General features: G+C 56.9%; 1 protein-coding gene across 1 annotated transcript; it reads left to right on the top strand.

Moving 5' to 3' along the window:
• The first annotated feature begins 10293 nt into the window (after window positions 1-10293).
• Window positions 10294-16754, top strand: LOC137456116 (uncharacterized). The gene is made up of 5 exons (XM_068167422.1): window positions 10294-10419; window positions 12646-13230; window positions 15526-15622; window positions 16209-16472; window positions 16563-16754. Exons 1-5 carry the CDS (start codon window positions 10294-10296, stop codon window positions 16646-16648), a joined length of 1158 nt encoding a protein of 385 aa, XP_068023523.1. The 3' UTR covers window positions 16649-16754.
• Window positions 16755-20949: the final 4195 nt, after the last annotated feature.

A 20949-nucleotide genomic window follows, 5' to 3' on the forward strand; every position in this document is an offset into this window, starting at 1 on the left:
GGGCTCTAGAGAGGCTCCCACGGGCTCTAGAGACACTCCCATGGGCTCACTGTGGGCTCCTTAGGCCACAAGAGAGGCTCCCAAGGTCTAGAGAGAGGCTCCCAGGGGGATAGAGTGTCTGCATGAGAGTCTAGAGAGGCTCCATAGGCTTCTAGAGAGGCTCCCAGGGGCTCTACAGAGGCTCCCTTTGGCTCCATATGGACTCCATAGGCCACTAGAGAGGCTCCCACTATGTATATAGAGGCTGCATAAGCCTCTACAGGAGCTCCAATGGTCAATAGAGAGGTTCCTCAGGCCTCCCTAGAGGCTCCCACAGGCTCTTCAGGGGCTCCCTAGGCCTCTACAGAGCCTCCCACGGGCTCTATAGTCGCTGCCAGTGGCTCAATATGGGCTCCTCAGGCCACAGGAGAGGCTCCCAAGGTCTAGAGAGAGGCTCCCATGGTTTATGTAGAGTCTCCATAGGCCTCTAGAGAGGCTCCCATGGTTTATGTAGAGTCTCCATAGGCCTCTAGAGAGGCTCCCACCGGCTCTACAGAGGTGCCATAGGCTTCTGTAGAGGCTCCATAGGCCTTTACAGAGGCTCCCACTGTCTAGACAGAGGCTGCATAGGCCTCTAGAGAAGCTACCATGGTCTACATGGAGCCTCCAACGGCCAGGACAGAGGCTCCACAGACCTCTGTAGAGGCTCCAACAGTCAATATAGAGGTTCTATGGGCCTCCCTAGAGGCTCCCAAGGGCTCTTCAGAGGCTCTCTATTCCTCTATAGAGGTTCCCACGGGCTCTATAGCTGCTCCCATTGGCTCAATATGGGCTCAATATGACACCATAGAGGCTCCATAAGCATCTATAGAGGCCCCCATGGGTCTATGGAGTCTCCATAATGCTCTATAGAGGCTCTATAGCCCTCTATAGAGGCTACCATGGTCTACATGGTCCCCAACAGTCAATATAGAGATGAGGATAGAATAGGATAGGATAGAATAGAATAGGATAGAATAGACCAGGTTGGAAGAGACCCTCAAGATCATCGAGTCCAACCTATCATCCAACACCACCTAAACAACTAACCCATGGCACCAAGCACCCTATCAAGTCTCCTCCTGAACACCTCCAGTGATGGTGACTCCACCAACTCCCTGGGCAGCCCATTCCAATGGGCAATCACTCTCTGTGTGTAGAACTTCCTCCTAACCTCCAGCCTAAACCTCCCCTGGCACAGCCTGAGACTGTGTCCTCTTGTTCTGGGGCTGGTTGCTAGAGAGAAGAGACCAGCCTCTGCCTGTCCACAACCTCCCTTCAGGTATTTGTGGAGAGCAATAAGGTCACCCCTGAGCCTCCTCCTCTCCAGGCTAAGCAACCCCAGCTCCCTCAGTCTCTCCTCACAGGGCTGTGTTCCAAGCCCCTCACCAACTTTGTTGCCCTTCTCTGGACCCCTTCCAGCAAGTCAACCTCCTTCCTAAACTGAGGGGCCCAGAACTGGACACAGGACTCAAGGTGTGGCCTAACCAAAGCAGAGTCCAGGGGCACAATGACCTCCCTGCTCCCACTGGCCACACTATTCCTGATGCAGGCCAGGATGCCCTTGGCCTTCTTGGCCACCTGGGCACACTGCTGGCTCATGTTCAGGCAGCTGTCAATCAGCATCCCCAGGTCCCTCTCTGTTTGGGAGCTCTCAGCCACTCTGACCCCAGCCTGTAGCTCTGCCTGGGGTTGCTGTGGCCAAAGTGCAGCCCCTGGCACTTGGACTAGTTGAATGCCATCCTGTTGGCCTCTGCCCATCTGTCCAGTCGGTCGAGGTCCCTCTGCAGAGCCCTTCTGTCCTCTAACTGACCAACATCTGCCCCCAGCTTGGTGTCATCTGCAAATGTGCTGATGCCTGACTTAATCCCCTCATCCAGATCATCAATGAAGATGTCAAAGGGGATGGGGCCCAGCACCGACCCCTGGGGGGCACCACTGATGCCTGGCTGCCAGCTGGCTGTGGCACCATTCACCACTGTTGGGGATCGTTTTGAGCAAGAGGGGACATGGGTCCCAGCAACACCTGTGCAATTCAGGCCTTGAAGAATTCTCTGTTGATAATAGAGCGGTGGAGTAGGAGCTGTGGGAAAGAGTCGATTGCCTGGTATGCTGAAGTCCAGCTGCCCCTGAGAAGGGAGGCAAGCAAGATAAGGAGGAGGCGAGATCTGGGAAAAAGAGCAATTAGACTGAGTAGGAAAGAACTCCACAGAGTTGTGAAAACAATGATGTAACCTTTTAGAGAGAAACCAACAGTGTGTGCTAAATTAGAATGAACTATGCATGAGATAAGACTATAAATAATGAAGTGTGGGACAATAAAGTTGGATGATTACTATCACTCATACTGAGTGCTGTCGTCCCTCCGTTCTCGTCAAGTGGCACTCGAGCAGGGACCCGATTCTGCGGGTACTCTGAGCCGTTTCGACGGGCACGACAGTGGAGACCGCACCCGGGGATTACGGGCGAGCCGACCGCGGAGGAAGGCTGGGGCGGGCCAGTCTTGGCGGGCCGAAATCGGCATGCCAGTGGAAAACGTCGGCGGGCTGGAGGTGGCGGGCTGGAGGTGAGCTCGGGCGGGCCGGGAGCGGCGGGCCTGAGGAAAGGAGCAGCGGACACCGGCGGGTACCGGAACGCGGCAGTGAAGTTCGCGGACCTCGGTGAATATGGGCAAAGAGGGAGCGCTCTCCTTATTTCAGTGCTTTCTAGGAAAGCGTAAGGCGGAGAGAGCGCCCAAAGTAATGCCTGGGCTTTGGGCCCATGGATCCGCTTCGGGGCATTTCCCTAGCGGAGAGAGTCATTGTGGTGAAGCTTGTTGGAGAGAGTACGGGAACAAGCTGTGGGACTGGGTCATTGATGGTGATAAAACTGCTATAAAGCTGCAAAAGCCGTGGCGAGAATGCAGAAACTGCATCAAAAACTGTTAGTTAGAGCAGCGAATGGCTGCTGCGGTTACAGCGAATTTGTCAGGGCGGGATGCAGCGCCAGTTGTATCTGAATTGCGACCGAAGGATGTGCTTGAGAAGTATCGACCGATCGACCGGGGCCGCCCCCGAGACACCTTGCGGCGACCACACCGCGTTTGCCAGCCGCCACCACTGCTGTTTCGCCTCAAGCAGAGAAACAGCCGGAAAAGGGCAGCGAAACCTGTGCCTCGGCGTGTTCGATCCCGTTCATCTGCATCTTCCTCGGACATCGCCAGCGAGGGCTCGCATTCGGAAGATTCAAACTCAGGGGCTCAGGGGCTGGGGCCATCGACAGGGCTTTGGGTTCCACAAGCATGGAGTGGTTTTCAAGGCACCTGAGCTGAAAACAACTCATGGGACACACTTGTCCCAGAGGGGGATAAGAATCCTGGGGCAGGAATTGGCAGGGCTCATTGATAGGGCTTTAAACTAGATTTGAAGGGGGAAGGGGTTCATAGTCTCCTGCTGGCCGGTGACAAACAGAGGGGCAGCTCACCAGCAGCAGAGAGAAGGAGAGCTGGTAAGGGCTCTCAACTTGCTGCCCTGAGGCAAGCCACGAATGATCCACCAGGACATTCTGTGGAAACCGAGGGGAATTGGCACAAGAGGAGGACAGGGCCAGCCCAGCTGAAGTGCTTCTGTGCGAATGCGCGCAGCTTGGGCAACAAACAGGATGAGTTAAGGGCACTGTGCTGCTGGGGTGCCACGACACAGTGGCTGTTACTGACACTTGGTGGGATGAATCCCATGACTGGGATGTAGGGATAGATGGGTATAAACTCTTTAGGAAGGATAGGCAGGGAAGGAGAGGAGGAGGTGTTGCCCTCTATGTCAATAGCCAGCTGGAATCAGTGGAGCTCCAACTGGGGAGGGATGATGAGCTGGTTGATAGCGTATGGGTTACAATTAAAGGCAGGACAGGGGAAGGAGATATTACTGTGGGGGTCTCCTACAGGCCACCTGACCAGCAGATCCAAGCAGATGAGGCCCTCCACAGGCAAATAGAAGTGGCTTCCAGGTCACAAGCCCTGGTCCTCATGGGTGATTTCAACCACCCAGACATCTGCTGGAGGGACAACACAGCAAGGCACCAGCAATCCAGGATGTTCCTGGACTGCATAGAAGACAACTTCCTCCTCCGAATGGTAGAGGAACCAACAAGAAATGGTGCTATGCTGGACCTTGTTCTCACCAACAGGGAAGGGCTGGTAAGCAATGTGAGGCTCAGAGATGGCCTTGGCTGCAGTGACCATGAAGCAGTTGCATTGAATCTCCTCAGGGCAATCAGGAGGAAGTATTCCAAGCTCACGACCCTAGACTTTAGGCGTGCAGATTTTGATCACTTCAGGGATCTGATAGCCAAAGTGTCGTGGGACAAAGCCCTGGAGGGAAGAGGGACCCAGGACAGCTGGTCAGTATTCAGGGACCACCTCCTCTGTGTCCAGGAGCTCTGTATACCAACAAAGAGAAAAGCAGGTAAGAATGCTAGGAGGCCTGCCTGGATGGGCAAGGAGCTACTGGGCACACTGTTACTTAAAAGGAAACTCTACAGGCAGTGGAGAGAAGGACAGCTAGAACAGGGGGGAGATAAGGAAGCTGCCCGAGCAGCAAGAGTCCTGGTTAGGAAAGCCAAAGCAGAGTTTGAATTGAATCTAGCCAGGGAGGTTAAAGGGAACACTAAGAACTTCTACAGGCATATGAATGGGAAGAAGAAGCCTAGGGATGGTGTGGGCCCCCTCAGAAAGGAAACTGGTGACATGGCCACAAGTGATGAGGAAAAGGCTGAGATACTCAATAGCTTCTTTACCTCAGTCTTCACTGCAAGGGCCTCCAGCCACACTCCTGATGTTATGGAAGTCAAAGCCAGGGACGGGGAGGAAGAACTGCCCATGGGAAGTGAGGATCAGGTTGGTGATCATCTGAAGAACCTGAAAGTGTTCAAGTCCATGGGACCCCACGGGATACACCCATGGGTGCCGAGAGAACTGGCAGAGGAGGTTGCTAAGCCCCTCTCTATTCTATTTCAAAAGTCCTGGCAGTCTGGGGCAGTCCCCACAGACTGGAGAAGGGGAAACATTGCCCCCATCTGCAAAAAGGGTAAGAAGGAGGAACCAGGGAACTCCAGGCCAGTCAGTCTCACCTCTGTGCCTGGAAAGATCATGGAGCAGATCCTCCTGGAGGCACTACTGGCTCAGAATAATAGTGAAGAGGTGATTGGGAACAGTCAGCATGGCTTTGCCAAGGGCAAATCCTGCCTGACCAACCTGGTGGCCTTCTCTGAGCAGGTGACAACATCAATAGCTGAGGGGAGAGCAACTGATGTCATTTACTTGGAGCTGAGCAAAGCCTTCGACACTGTCCCGCACCACATCCTGGGCTCCAGGCTGGTGACACATGGGTGTGATGGGTGACCACTAGATGGATAAGGAACTGGCTTGATGGCTGCACCCAAAGAGTGGCTGTCAATGGCTCCATGTCCCAGTGGAGGCCAGGGACAAGCAGAGTCCCTCAGGGATCAGTCCTGGGACCTGTCTTGTTCAACATCTTTGTGGGTGCCATGGACAGTGGCACTGAGTGCACCCTCAGCAAGTTTGCTGATGACACCAAGCTGTGTGGGGCAGCAGACAGCTGGAGGGAAGGGAGGCCATCCAGAGGGACCTGGACAGGCTGGAGAGGTGGGCACAAGCCAACCTCAGGAGGTTCAACAAGAGCAAGTGCAGGGTCCTGCATCTGGGTCGAGGCAATCCCAGGCACAAATGCAGGCTGGGCAGGGACTGGCTGGAAAGCAGCCCTGAGGAGAGAGACTTGGGGGTGCTGGGGGACAAAAAGCTCACCAAAAGCTCTCAGTGTGCACTTGCAGCCCGCAAAGCCAATCAGGTCCTGGGCTGTATCAGGAGAAGTGTGGCTAGCAGGGCAAGGGAGAAGGCTCTGCAGATCTCCCCTGCTGAGGGAAGGGTCCCTGGAAGCAGAGAGGGATGGATACAGGTCCCTGCCAGGGGTGGCAAGAGAAATCGACCCCGGCCCTCTCCTCCTCCTCCGCTGCCCTTGCATAATAAGTATGAGGCCCTGCAGGCTGAGGGCAGTAAGGATGAGAGGGCTGAGGCTGAGGAGCAGCCATCCAGAGGGGAGCCTAAGCCCAAGCGGTCCTCACCAGCTATAACGACCAGCTCCACAAAGAAAGGGAGAAGGGTTATAGTTGTTGGGGACTCTCTCCTGGGGGGTACTGAGGGACTCTTATGTCGTCCCGACCCATCCCACAGGGAGGTCTGCTCCCTACCAGGGGCAGGGGTTAGGGACATTGCAAAGAGACTCCCTAAATGAATCCAGCCCTCTGACTATTCCCCCCTGCTGGTAATACAGGCTGGGAGCGATGAGATTGACAGGAAGGGCACCAGGGCGATTAAGAAGGAGTTCAGGGCCCTTGGACAATTGATTGATGGGGCAGGAGCTCAAGTGGTGTTCTGCTCAGTTCCCTCAGTGGCAGGGGTGTACACTGAGAGGAATGGGAGAACCCACACCATCAACAACTGGCTCAGGGGATGGTGCCAGAGGCAGAACTTTGGGTTCTTTGACCATGGGACAACTTTCACCGCACCTGACCTGCTGGGTCTCGATGGGGTGCATCTATCTAGAAGGGGTAAGAGAGTCCTGGCACTGGAGTTGGCAGGGCTCATTAGGAGGGCTTTAAACTAGGTCTGAAGGGGGTGGGTGAGGCAATCGGTCCCTCTGCAGAGGTAAGAGTAGGGCACAAGGTAGGGTCAGTTGAGAAGTCAGGAACCCAGCTGCAGTGCATGTACACCAATGCAGGCAGCCTGGGCAACAAGCAAGAGGAGCTGGAGGTCCTGATCCATCAGGGCGACTATGATGTAGTCACCATCTCAGAAACTTGGTGGGACAGCACCCACGATTGGAGTGCTGCACTGGGGGGTTACAGGCTCTGTAGGAGGGACAGGCGAGGGAGGAGAGGAGGAGGGGTGGCTCTGTGTGTTAGAGAGTCACTCTCTGCCACACAACTTGAGGTGGAAGATGAGGGAGTTGAGAGCCTGTGGGTCAAAATCAGAGGACAGCCTAACAAGTCTGACATCCTGATTGGAATCTGTTACAGACCACCCAACCAGGATGAGGAGGCTGATGAAGTATTCTACAAGCAGCTGGAGGCCGTCTCAAGATCATCAGATCTTGTCCTTGTTGGTGATTTCAACCTGCCAGATATCTGCTGGGAACTTCATTCAGCAGGGAGGAGGCAGTCCAGAAGGTTCCTGGAGCCAATGGAGGACAGCTTCCTGACACAGCTGTTAAGCGAGCCTCCCAGGGGCCAGGCTCTGCTTGACCTGCTGTGCTCCAATAGGGAAGGGCTGGTGGGAGAGGTGATGGTGGGAGGCTGCCTAGGGTGCAGTGACCACGAGATAGTGAAGGTTTCAATATGCAGGGAGCTAGGGAGGAGCACCAACAGGACCTTCACCTTGGACTGCAGGAGGGCAAACTTCAGCCTATTTAAGAAACTTGTTTGTAAAGTCCCCTGGGTACGAGCCCTCATGAACCAAGGGGTCCAGGAGGCTTGGACCTACTTCAAACAGGAGCTCTTGAAGGCACAGGAACTGGCGGTTCCCACGTGCCGGAAGGCGAGCCGGCGGGGAAGGCGACCGGCCTGGATGAGCAAGCAGCTCCTGGAGGAGTTAAGGGGGAAGAGGAGGCTGTATCACCTTTGGAAGGAGGGGAAGGCTTCTCCAGGTATGTTCAAGGAAGCTGTTAGATTATGTAGGAATAAAATTAGGGAGGCTAAGGCCCAGCTGGAACTGAAGCTGAACAGCTCTGACAAAGACAATAAAAAGCATTGTTATAAATATATCAACACTAAGAAGAAGGGCAGGAAGAACCTGCACTCCTTCTGGGACCTGGAGGGGAACACTGTGACTGAAGAGGAGGCAAAGGCTGAGGTCCTGAACACCTTCTGTGCCTCAATGTTTAAAAGCAAGGCAGGAGGAGCTCAGGAGGAGTGGCCTCCGGAGCTGGGCGATGGGGTCGGGGAGCAGTGTAATGCCCCGAAAATCCATGAGGAATTAGTTGGGGACCTGCTGAGCCACTTGGACACTCACAAGTCCATGGGACCGGATGGGATCCATCCTAGGGTGCTGAGAGAGCTGGCGGATGTGCTAGCTAGGCCACTCTGCATCATTTTCCTCCAGTCCTGGCTCACAGGTGAGGTCCCAGGTGACTGAAACTGGCCAATGTGGTCCCCATCCACAAGAAGGGTTGGATGGAGGAACCTGGAAACTCCAGGCCTGGCAGCCTGAGCTCAGTGCCAGGGAAAGTGATGGAGCAGATTGTCCTGGCGGCAATAACTGCGCACCTGAAGGACGGCCAAGGGCTCAGGTCCAGCCAGCATGGATTCAGGAGGGGCAGGTCCTGCCTCTCCAACCTGATCTCCTTCTATGACCAGGTGACTGCCTGGTGGGTGTGGGGCAGGCTGTGGATGTGCTCTGCCTGGACTTCAGCAAGGCCTTTGCCACCATCCCCCACAGCAAACTGCTGGCTAAGCTGTCAGCCCGTGGATTGGACCATTACACTCTGTGCTGGGTTAGGGACTGGCTGGAGGCTGAGCCCAGAGAGTGGTGGTGAATGGTGCCACAGCCAGCTGGCAGCCAGGCACCAGTGGTGTCCCCCAGGGATCAGTGCTGGGCCCCATCCTCTTTAACATCTTCATTGATGATCTGGATGAGGGGATTGGGTCAGTCATCAGCAAGTTTGCAGATGACACCAAGTTAGGGGCAGATGTTGGTCAGTTAGAGGACAGAAGGGCTCTGCAGAGGGACCTTGACTGACTGGACAGATGGGCAGAGTCCAACAGGATGGCATTCAACAAGTCCAAGTGCCAGGGGCTGCACTTTGGCCACAGCAACCCCAGGCAGAGCTACAGGCTGGGGTCTGAGTGGCTGAGAGCTGCCAAACAGAGAGGGACCTGGGGGTGCTGATCGACAGTCGCCTGAATATGAGCCAGCAGTGTGCCCAGGTGGCCAGGAAGGCCAAGGGCATCCTGGCCTGCATTAGGAATAGTGTGGCCAGTGGGAGCAGGGAGGTCATAGTGCCCCTGTGCTCTGCATTGCTTAGGCCACACCTTGAGTCCTGTGTCCAGTTCTGGGCCCATCAGTTTAAGAAGGACATTGAGAGACTTGAAGGTGTCCAGAGAAGGGCAACAAGGCTGGGGAGAGGCCTTGAGCACAGCCCTGTGAGGAGAGGCTGAGGGAGCTGGGATTGTTTAGCCTGGAGAAGAGGAGGCTCAGGGGTGACCTCATTGCCCTCTACAACTACCTGAAAGGAGGTTGTAGCCAGGAAGGGGTTGGTCTCTTCTCCCAGGCACCCAGCACCAGAACAAGGGGACACAGTCTCAAGCTGCGCCAGGGGAGGTTCAGACTCGAGGTGAGGAGGAAGTTCTTCACCGAGCGAGTCGTTCGTCATTGGAACGGGCTGCCCAGGGAGGCGGTGGAGTCATCGACCCTGGAGGCGTTCAAGAGGAGATTGGACGTGGCACTTGGTGCCATGGTCTAGGCATGGGGTCTGTGTTGATAGGTTGGACTCGATGATCCTCGAGGTCCTTTCCAACCTAAGTGATACTGTGATAGTGTGATACTGTGATCCTCCCCCTCTACTCAGCCCTGGTGAGACCCCACCTGGAGTACTGTGTCCAGTTCTGGAGCCCCTATGACAAGAGGGATCTGGAGGTGCTGGAAGGTGTCCAGGGAAGGGCCACGAGGATGAGCAGAGGGCTGGAGCTGTTCTGCTGTGAGGACAGACTGAGGGAGTTGGGGCTGTTCAGTCTGGAGAAGAGAAGGCTCCCAGGTGACCTCATTGTGGCCTTCCAGGATCTGAAAGGGGCTACAGGAAGGCTGGGGAGGGACTGCTCAGGATCTCAGGCAGTGATAGGACTAGGGGGAATGGAATGAAGCTGGAGGTGGGGAGATTCAGGCTGGAGGGGAGGAGGAAGTTCTTCCCCATGAGAGTGGTGAAGCCCTGGAATGGGTTGTCCAGGGAGGTGGTTGGGGCCCTGTCCCTGGAGGTGTTTAAGGCCAGGCTGGCTGAGGCTCTGGCCAGCCTGACCTAGTGTGGGGTGTCCCTGCCCATGGCAGGGGGGTTGGAACTGGCTGATCCTTGTGGTCCCTTCCAGCCCTGACTGATCCTGTGATACTATGATACTATGATGATACTATGACACAGCGCCGACTTTGCGTTACGGCCCCCCTTAGAGAACAAGGAGCGCTTGGAGGCTCGCGGTTACGGCATTCTTACGAGCACAGCCCTCCCGCGACCCCCGATGGCCCCCGCGGGCGCCGACAGCTCCGGCCGAGGCGGCACCGACAGCTCCGATGACACAGGCAGCACCGACCGTAGCGCTGGCCCCGGTGGCAGGCACCAGCGGAACCCCCCCCGGCGGTGGCAGGCACCAGCGGACCCCCCCCGGCGGTGGCAGGCACCAGCGGAACCCCCCCCCCGGCGGTGGCAGGCACCAGCGGACCCCCCCCCAGCGGCTCCAGCTGCACTACACCCCCCCACACCCCCAGCGGTCTCTGGTACGGCTACTGTCGCCCATGGCTCTGTTCTGATTGAAAGCAACAGTGCTAATTGCTTCACTTCTGATTGCGATGTCTCTCAGAGCTTTGTTATTTAGAGCTGTGCTGAGTTTTCCTGGTAAGCATAATGCACGGCAAACGTTTGGTATTTACAGGTACTTAGTACACAGTGATTGCAGTAAGGTGTAAGTACTTAGTCATGAGTTCACATTGTAAGATTCTCTTTCGGTTGGAACCTTCTTAGCTGCGTGCCTTGGCATTTCAAAGGAGCTCCATGTAATGTAGTTAAGGTTTGTAGTAAAGAGGGTTTAATTGTAACAAGTATTCCTTCGCTAATGTGCGGAAGAATCAAGACTAAGAGGAAGCAGCACTTCCCATGCCGTCGAACATGGATCACAATAGCTGCTATGATAATCTGGGATCAAAAGCATCACCCAGAAGCATGTACCACAGCACCAGGTGAATTAGGACTGAATGTTATGGTTGGCTGAGTGATTAGAGGAAATGTTCACAGGGACTTATCTGTTATCTCAGCAGTTTGCTGTAATTTTACACACCTAGAGGGAAAATCAAAGCTCATAACAACACAACATGCATTTGCATTTTGGGCTGAAAACATCAACAAACAAACAAACAAACAAAGAAAAAGGGGGAAGAGAGAATAGCCCATAGCAAAACAAAAAAGGTGTTTTTCCAATGGTCCCAATAAGAGATCGGTGTTACCAGGATGAGCAAAAACACATTATTATGGGTAATTTTATGTTGGGCACAGCAATGGAGCTCTTTTGCTCTTGCTGATTGCCTGCAAGTTTTCTGTCTGTGAAGCTAGAGCCTGGCCAGATCTACCTTTACAGATGAAAGAAATCTTGCTGCCGTTAAACAATTCATGATTTTTGACCATCCTAGAGAAAAAAAAGATGCAAGATAACCCTAAAGCAGATTGCAAGAGACAGTGCTGAGGATTGCAGTTGTGCCTCAACCTCTGTGTGCAATGTGTTCAGGCAGAAGCAAGTCTTCTCTGTCAGTAAGAGGAGTGAAATGCAAAGATCAGAACTGTTAAGATCTAAGTTCTTCTTTACAATGTCTGTTCTCTCTGACCATGCATTATGCCAGCTCTGTTAGAGCATTCTATCCAGTTCAGCTTAAGCTTTGTGCCTTGTCTAGGGAACATGGCCCAACAGGACAGGCAGCAATGAATTTTGTTTGAGCCTTCAGACTGTGGGTGAACCTTTTCAGACATGTCTGATAGGGATACCCAGATTTGATGTAAATATGTTTGTTAATGATAGTAGTAATAGTTGTAGTAATGAGAGTGAAGTGGCAAATTGTAGTGCATTATTGACTAAGGGACTGCCTCAGCGGTTACCGTATGATCCCCAAGAGCTGCGATCATTGGGCTCTCAGCAGGTTGGCAACGCATCGAGGAACTGGACTCGAACCTGTATTGTGGTTGGAGGTGTTTAAAGGACAGCAAGGTTTTGAGCAAGTGTTAGAAGGTTGGGGGAAAGTGCCAGTTGGGATACAAAGCAGCTCTCAGGGATGGACTGACGTCCGTCCCAAAAGACCATATAACGTGTATGGTGACTATTGCCTCCAGGAGAGAAGCTTCTGCAGAGTCAGCAGTGAGCCCTTGCTCCACAGAGCCAGCAGCCTTCTGTGGAGCTGCTGGGAGAGGGAGTGCTGAAAGACCTCCTCTGATGGGGCAGGCTCCAAGGAGCTCTGCTGCAGGGCAGCTGAGGAGAGCTGGAGGTGCCCAGAGAGCAGGGAGAGGTTCAGCTGCTGGCAGCAGGACTCCTGAGCCAGCAGCCTGCTCTGCTCTCCTGGCAGGGCAGCAGCTCTCCCACCTGGCTCCTGGGGGATCAAAGGGCCCTGGGCTATGCTGAGCAGCTCTTTGCTCCAGGTTCCCTCTCCAAAACGCAAGGCAAAGCCCTGTGCTGCTGTGGGGCATCTCCCCCGTGGGGCAACCTGGGCCAGGGGCTCAGCACTCAGCATCCCAAGTGTCTCCCTTCCCTGAGCCTGACTCTGCCTTCTCCGGTTTCAAGCAGCCCTCCTTGTCCTGCTTTCTGGTCTCCATTCAGCTCTGCTGCCTGTCGCAGGCGCGGCGACCTGGTTCAGGACCGGCACGGCGGCCAACCCCAGGCCGCTCGGTCCATGGGCTCGCAGACACCAACGCGCGGAGGGCAAACGGCCTCTGCCCGCGAGCGCCGCAGCACTATATAGCTGCGGTGTGCGTCACTGCCGGCTGCCGGCACCGTCAGCTGAAGGCTATTGGCTGGCAGGGGCGGGGCCCTCGCGTCCCGTACCGCGCCAGATCCTCCGCCCGCTGGGTCCTAGCTCCCTACAAGCTGAGAGGTGCTGCTGCCAGCCCTGGCCTCGGGGCACAGGGTGAGTTTGAGGCCCTGGCACTTCATGGAGGAGCTTCTGCACTTTTCTCTTTTCAGAAGCCCTACCTGAGCCAGCTGAAGATCAACATTTGCCAGAGCAGCCAGCACCTCCAGCTGCTGGTCTCGGGCAGTGGGCTGGAGCCACGCCTGGAGTTCCAGCCTGAAGTGCTGGAGCTGGGGCCAGTGCTGCCATCCAGCCCCGGGGCACAGGGCACAGTGGTGGTGAAGAACCCTTGTGAGTTCCCCATCGAGTTTTACTCCTTGGAGTCTGACCAGCAGTACCTTGCTGAGGAGCAGGTAAAGAGCGGAGCTCTGCTCCCCACATCCACCTTGTGCAGCTTCAGGGCACCGCAGTGTTCCCAACCTTGTGCCAGGGAGATGGAGACAGGAGGCAGGGCACAGCCTGGGGGTGGTGGTTCAGAGTGAGCCTCTTCTGCTGGCAGGCTGTGGAGGGGCTTGGCTGGTCCTGCAGTCGAGAGGAAGGCAACAGGGGGAAGCTGGCTGGGCCGGGGGGGTGGCCGGGGCTGTGGCCGGGGCCGGGGCTGGGGCTGGGGCTGTGGCTGGGGCCGGGGCCGGGGCCGGGGCCGGGGCTGTGGCTGTGGCCGGGGCTATGGCTGGGGCCGGGGCCGTGGCTATGGCTGGGGCTATGGCCGGGGCTGGGGCTATGGCTGTGGCCGTGGCCGGGGCCGGGGCCGGGGCTGTGGCTGGGGCCGGGGCTGTGGCTATGGCTGGGGCCGGGGCTGTGGCTGGGGCCGGGGCTGTGGCTATGGCTGGGGCCGGGGCTGGGGCTGGGGCCGGGGCTGTGGCAGTGGCTGTGGCCGTGGCCGGGCCGGGCTGGAGCTCCAGCAGTGCCTCCCAGGGGTGGTTTCTCCTCCCCATGCACAGATCCTGAGGGCGCTGGAAGGCTTCGACTGCCGCAGCACCTTGCTGCTGCCTCCTCCTGCCCCGGGGGAGCAGCTGCCTCCAGAGCTGCTGCAGCTGTCTGGGGGCCAGAAAAGGCTGCAGGATCAGCAGGTCGAGGCCAAGCCTGAGCAGCCCACAGCCCAGGACGAGGGTGAGGCTTTGCTCTCGGCTGTCCTGAGTGGGGGCTCAGCAGGGAGCCCAGCCCCCAGCTCTCCAGGGCCTCATTCTCTGGGGCTCCAGCAGTCCTCATGCCCCAGCTGGGTGGAGCAAGGCCCTGGTGAAACTGTGGCTTGGCACAGCCAGCAGTGCAACCAAAGCCAGCTCCTGTCTGCCCTGCCTGGGGAAGCAGTGAGGATGGCTCCTGGCAGGGGGGACCAGGGACAAGGGAAGGGCCTGGGCAATTTGCCTCAGCTGTGCCAAATGAGCCTCAGCTTTGCCCCAGGAGCTGCTGGGGTCAGGCTGATGGTGAAGCTGTGCTAGGCAGGGCAGCACCGCTGCTCTCCTCTCTGGCACTGCAAGCTGAGGAGGCTCTGGGTGACCTCCTGAGGGCTGTCCTGGGGAATTCAGAGCCCAGCCACATCTGCTGCAGTGCCATTCCTCAAGCACCCAGCTCCTGGATGAGCCCCAGATGGAGCCTCTGCCTTGGGACTGTGTCAGATGCTCCTTTCTGGCTTTGCCCTTCTTGCTCAGCAAGCTTGGCACCACGCTCCCACGAGGGCCATGTGGACAGTTCATGGCAGGAGACTGGGCTTCAGTCCTTTTGGGTGTTGCTGCATGCTCTGCTCTCCTCTTTCTGCCACCCCATTCACTTGTGGGCACCTGGAGCAGCATCTAGGGCAGAGCCTGATCTGCACAGGCTTGAGAGGAAGGGCAGGGCGAGCCCATGGGTGTGCCATTGGCTTGAGCAGAGTCTCCTCTGCCGGGAGCCGAGGGGCTGGTGAGGATGAGGAGGATGACAGGAGGGCAGGAGGCTGACTCTTGTACCTGTGTGTGCACAGCAGAGCATCAGCAAAGCACCACTGGCACCAGGGAGGCCTCAGAAGAGCCAGAGGCCAGCCCAGTCCATAGGGTCCTGGCCCGGCCCCTGGGCACCGCTGCGTCTGCTGAAGGAGCTGCAGCCCCACAGGGCAGGGGCATCGTGGTCATCGTCCATGGGGCACCCCTGGCAGGGAGCTGAGCTGCAGCCTGGGCTGTGAGGAGGGGGGAAGCAGGGGAGATGTGTCCTGGTGGACCATGGTGCTCGGTTGAGCTGGGCCCCGCTCCAGGCTCCGACCTTCTCCTGAACCTTCCCTCACAGCTGAGAGCTCCAAGGCTCTGACACCTGCCAGCTCCAAGCCTGTGAGCTGAGCAATGGGTACCATGCAAAGGACACAGAGCAGTACCACAGATGTCCTGGTGGCACTGGCTTGGCTCTGCTCCTGCTTTACCAGGCTCTGCTGAGCCTCACTTGTAGTTTAGTCCCCTTGTGCTCATCACTTTGGGCCCTCCTGTCCTGCCTGCTTCTGTTTCCATCAGCTCCCAGGGGCTGTGGAGACTTGGCCTTGGTCTGGTTTCACTCCAGCCTTGTGCTCAGAGCTGTGTTGGAAGGGGGGCAGCACACTGGGCTCCCTGTGGTGGAACAGCAGCAGTGTGGGCTCAGGCCCTGGGCCATGCTGTGCCCACCCCAGTCTGGTCCTGCTCTTTTCCCAGGTGCTGCTGGATGAGGAGGGAGCTTTCTTCTTGAAAGCCAGGCCCAGCACCAAATGCCTCTCCCAAGCTGTGGGCATGGAGGACTCTGCTGGAGAAGGTGAAGTCATGGAGCATGAAATGTGCTGACCCCCCCAGGGAGAATTCCTCCCCTGCTGCTGGCTTGGCCAAGCAGCAAGCAGCTGCTGGCCCTGGGTTGTGTCCTGGGGCTCTCTGGGCTCTTGCAGAGGGACTCTCTGCAGGGTTGCTTTCCTTCTGGCAAGCTCTGGGAAGTGATTCTCTTCCTCTGGACATGGGGGCTTGAGTCTTGGGGGTCTGTCAGCACCTCAGTGGAGCATCTGAGGTCTTTGCTGCAGCAGGTGGGGAGTCCCCAGCCTGGCAGGAGGCAGCCCCTGAGCCCACAGCCAGCCAGCAAAAGCCCAAGGCACTCTTTGAGTCAGCTCTGCTGAAGGCAGGAGCTGGCTGGCTGCAGCTTGAGCCAGAGCTGAGTGCTGAGCTGAGCTCAGGGCAAGCAGCAGGGAGATTGCTGGTGGGGTCCCAGCCTTGTGAGCCTGGGAGGAAGGTCTGGAAGCATTGCTGAGGCAGGCTGTGCCTAGAGGCAGCTGGGTTTGAAGCTGGGCTTCCTCTTGTGCAGCATGGAAATGTTTGCAGTGCCTCACCTGTCCCTGCTGTCCATCTCTGTGCAGAGAGGAAGCTCCACACTGCTTCCCTGCTCCTGCAGTGTGGGCAGGCAGCAGAACTGGAGGTGCTCTTCAAAGCCAGCCTGCCCCAACGCCTGGAAGGGAAGCTCCAGCTGGCAGTGCTGGACAACCCTGCTGGGGCCAGCACCATCAGGCTGCTGGGGGCAGGCTGCCAGGAGGACTTCAGCCTGGACAACATCCAAGGGCTGGTGGCAGACAGGGAGGAGGAGAACCTCCCTGAGAGCAGCCTGGAGGAGGACAGCCTGGAGGGTAAGAGGAGAGGCTGCCAGGCCAGAGCCACACTGTGCTGGAGGGCAGCAGCCGCGAGGTGCAGCTTCTCCTCAGCGCTGTTGTCACCAGCTCTGAGCTCCAGCTGCCCGCAGATGACCTGGAGAAGTCTCCCTCTGAATTGGATCAAGTCAGAAGATAAGGCTCCTAAGGCTTGATAAGCAGGATGATCAATTAATAGAAGAAATCAATTTCTTTTATTCATCATAACTTTCCTGCCCCAAAGATCAATAAACTTCTTTCCCCTTTGTTTGGGCTCGGGGATCCGGTGGGGAATCCCTTCCCCAACACCTCGGTAACGCTAACGATGTGAACACTTTAGAGAGAGGAAGGATTCCCTCTAGAGTGACTGCCCTCCTGACAGCAAACTCAAACTGCTGGAGCAAAGGCAGAGGGGGAGAAGGAAATTCATGTCCAGTCTGCTTCATGGAGTCAATAATCAGAATCACTGACGAATGGCAACAGAAGGCAAGCAAACAGCGCTGGGTGCGCGGGGAGTCTGTGCTCTACCAACAGGCACACCATACAGAACTTTGCTTCCCTTTATGTACTCCATCCTCTGATACATGTTCATAACAGTCCAACAGGATGGCATTCAACAAGTCCAAGTGCCAGGGGCTGCACTTTGGCCACGGCAGCCCCAGGCAGTGCTACAGGCTGGGGTCTGAGTGGCTGAGAGCAGCCAGGCAGAGAGGGACCTGGGGGTGCTGATTGACAGCCGCCTGAACATGAGCCAGCAGTGTGCCCAGGTGGCCAGGAAGGCCAAGGGCATCCTGGCCTGCATTAGGAGTGGTGTGGTCAGCAGGAGCAGGGAGGTCATTGTGCCCCTGTGCTCTGCATTGGTTAGGCCACACCTTGAGTCCTGTGTCCAGTTCTGGGCCCCTCAGTTTAAGAAGGACATTGAGAGACTTGAAGGTGTCCAGAGAAGGGCAACAAGGCTGGGGAGAGGCCTTGAGCACAGCCCTGTGAGGAGAGGCTGAGGGAGCTGGGGTTGTTTAGCCTGGAGAAGAGGAGGCTCAGGGGTGACCTCATTGCCCTCTACAACTACCTGAAAGGAGGTTGTAGCCAGGAAGGGGTTGGTCTCTTCTCCCAGGCACCCAGCCCCAGAACAAGGGGACACAGTCTCAAGCTGTGCCAGGGGAGGTTTAGGCTGGAGGTGAGGAGAAAGTTCTTCACTGAGAGAGTCATTGGTCATTGGGATGTGCTGCCTGGGGAGGTGGTGGAGTCCCCACCCCTGGAGGTGTCCAGGCACTTGGTGCCATGGTCTAGTCATGGGGTCTGTGGTGACAGGCTGGACTGGATGATCCTTGAGGTCTCTTCCAACCTTGGTGATCCTGTGACACTGTGAAGCAATATTCAGGCCGGAGATTGTGAGTCAGGCCCAGACCTGGGGTTGGGAGCAGCGGGCAGGAAAGTTTATCACCCAGAACTCTGTGCTGGGTATAATGCTGTAAAGCCAAGGAACAGTACAAATAGGACCCAAGCACGGTGCCTGACACTGACAGTGAAACTGGAGTACAGGTGGGGGATGCTGGTGCAGGGGGATGGGCGAGTGGCACACACCTGGCTGGCTGAAGAGGAGCCAGAGGCAAAGGCAAACAGGGGCCGGGTGACTGAAGAACCTCTCTGTTGAACTGCTGCTGTGAAACACAACTGAGCCCTGGCAGAGAAGCGATTGGAAACTTAGCCCATCCCCTGCTGGGCATCAGCACAGCGCTGAGTGGTCAGGATCCCTGCCAAACAGCTTTGGCTAGCTTTGTGCTGGGACATCTTTCCTTTGGTCTGTCTCCCCCAGCTTCTTGGGGCTCTGACTGAAACCTGTTTTGGGCCTAGTCCTGTCCACCCAGGACATCCTGCCAAGAGGTATTCAGCTGGCACTGCCTGGGCTGTGTTCTCTCAGCTCTGCCTTCAGCTGCCTTCCAGCTTTCTCCTGCTCTCTTTCCACAGGGGTTTCTCTTTGGCTCTCTGGCTTTGTTTCCCAAGTGCCCACAGCAGGCAGGGTTCCTTTGGCTTCTTCCTGCCCCTCCTGGGCTTAAGGGGGAGCAGCCATGGGCTTAGTTTTCCCTTGGACACAAGCTAGGTAAGCCTGGCCTGCTAAAGGCTGCTGCTGGGCCAGCTCTCAGCTGCCAAGGGAGCGCTGATCACTGCCATGCCCTGGTGCCTGGAGCAGGAGAGCTGACTCCAGGGCAGACTTTCCCAGCAGTTTCTGCCTGGCTGCTTTTCCCCCTCTGGTGTTTTTACAACTGGGTTGCACTTCAACTGCTCTGAGCCAAGGCTGACTTCCTCTGGAGGCAGCTGTGCAGCCCCCCCAGACATCCTCTTAGCAACCTCCTCCTGTGTGGCTCAGGAGTGCCCTTGTTCCTGTGCTGCCAGGCCTCGGGGCCTGAGCCAAGCCAGCAGCACTGCTCAGGGAGTTTTGTTCCCAGGTGTGGGTTTGCCTCTGCCCAGGTCAGGAGGGACAGGGATCTGCTGGAGAGAGCCTGGGGTGCTTTCAGGAGCAGGCAGCTTGCTCTGTTGCTGCACAAGGGGCAAGAGAAGGGCTTGGGCTGCCAGAGAGGAGGGGATAGGATGGGGAAGTTGCACTGCAGAGGCTGCTCACAAACTCCACTGCTCCAGGGCTGTAGTGCAGAGCAAATAGACAGAAATCCCTGCTCTGGGCTCCACACAGAAGCTCCTGAAGCCAAAGCTTCACACAGACCTCTCTCTCTACCAGGCCACCCACCCCCAGGCTTCCACGGCCCCCTCCCTGCCACTGCCTCTCTCCCCTCCCTTCCCCCACCGCTTGTGCCGCAGCACAAGATTCAGCCTGGCAGCTCCAGGCCCCAGTTCAGCTGCTCCAGGCCTGCTTGGCAGAAGCACCAATGCTGAGCAGGCCTCAGCTAAGAACCTGCACATCTTCCCAGGAGGAGAGAGGAAGGGAAAAGGGAAGAAAGGAGCTTTGCAGGCAGTGTTCCAGGGGGGCAGGACTCCTGGGCATGGAATCCAGAGGTGACACTTTGTGGGACACCTCCTGGACCTTTCTAGCTGCTGGAGCTTTGCAGTTCTTCAAGGCAAGCAGCCTCAAACTGCCACAGAGCCCAGCAGAGAGCTAGGAGGATGAGGAGGGGACTGGACCATCTCTGTGCTGAAGAAAGACTGAGAGCTCTTTAGTCTGGCAAGGAGAAGGCTGAGAGGGGACCTGCTCACTGTCTATCCATATCTGAGGGCTGGGAGTCAGCTGGAGGTGCCAGGCTCTTCTCAGTGGTGCCCAGGGCTAGGCCAGGGAAGAGGAGGCACCAATTGGAGCACAGGAGCTGCCACCTCCACAGGAGGAGACACTTGTTTGGGGTGAGGGTGCTGGAGGCCTGGAGCAGGCTGCCCAGAGAGGTGGTGGAGTCTCTTTCTCTGGAGCCTTTCCAAAGCCAGCTGGCTGCATTCCTGTGGGACCTGCTCTGGCTGCTGCTGCTCTGGCTGCTGCTGCACTGGCTGCTCTCCAGAGGTCCCTGCCAGCCCCTAGCAGTCTGTGATTCTCTGAGCTCCTGGCCAGCTTTTCCCCTAGCTGCTTGTCTGTCAAGCAGGACATTCTTTGCAGCTGCCATTTTCTTAGGAGCTCTCTTTCCCTCCTGGCCTGCTCTGGCAGTTCAGCAGGGGCAGTGCCAGCAGCTGCAGGCAGTGCTCAGGTACCCCTGGCACAAAGGCACAGGTGGTTGGCTCTGCAGCTCAGCCATCCTGCTTGGTGCCAGCTGGGCCTCACAAGGTGTTCTGCTCTGGGCTGCTCTTTGCTTCTTGACTCAGAGCTGTCCTTATGTTCTGGCAAGGGCAGAAGCTCTTCAGGAGCAGGAGTGAGAGTCACTCAACTGAACTCTGGCACACAAAGCCTCCAGGCAATTCTTAGACCTTCTTGAGCCTGGAGCCTGAGGGCAGGCTGTGAACAGAGTCCTTGGAGCATCTGCTGAGGATTGCTGCTGCAGCACTGAGCAGGAACCAGGCTGTGGGCTTGTGTGACAAGCAAGGCTTGAGAGGTGGTCCCCAGCTTCTCAAGGCAGATCCTAGACCCCAAGCTTTTCAGTCTTCCATTTTTCATCTTCCTTTCTTTACCTTCCCAGCTTGATGCAGGGCAAGCTCCAAGCAGTGCCTGCTCGGGGGCAGGAGTGCCCAGCTGGGCCCCGCTCCAGGCTCCAACCTTCTCCTGAACAGCTCTTTCCTAGGGCTCTAGAGAGGCTCCCACGGGCTCTAGAGACGCTCCCATGGGCTCAATGTGGGCTCCTTAGGCCACAAGAGAGGCTCCCAAGGTCTAGAGAGAGGCTCCCAGGGGGATAGAGTGTCTGCATGAGAGTCTAGAGAGGCTCCATAGGCTTCTAGAGAGGCTCCCAGGGGCTCTACAGAGGCTCCCTTTGGCTCCATATGGGCTCCTCAGGCCACAGGAGAGGCTCCCAGGGGCTCTACAGAGGCACCATAGGCTTCTGTAGAGGCTGCATAG

This window comes from Melanerpes formicivorus, unplaced genomic scaffold (assembly GCF_026170545.1).
Source record: "Melanerpes formicivorus ecotype bairdi unplaced genomic scaffold, bMelFor1.0.p_v2 SCAF_116, whole genome shotgun sequence".
NCBI classification, from domain to species: domain Eukaryota; kingdom Metazoa; phylum Chordata; class Aves; order Piciformes; family Picidae; genus Melanerpes; species Melanerpes formicivorus.

Bases quoted from the DNA above. Each gene is read 5' to 3' on its own strand.
- LOC137456116 (XM_068167422.1), top strand. From the start codon at position 10,294: ATGGCCCCCGCGGGCGCCGACAGCTCCGGCCGAGGCGGCACCGACAGC. The intron at 10,420-12,645 runs GCACCAGCGGAC...TGCCTGTCGCAG, and splicing joins ACCCCCCCCGGCGGTGGCAG to GCGCGGCGACCTGGTTCAGG. The intron at 15,623-16,208 runs GTGAAGTCATGG...ATCTCTGTGCAG, and splicing joins GGAGGACTCTGCTGGAGAAG to AGAGGAAGCTCCACACTGCT.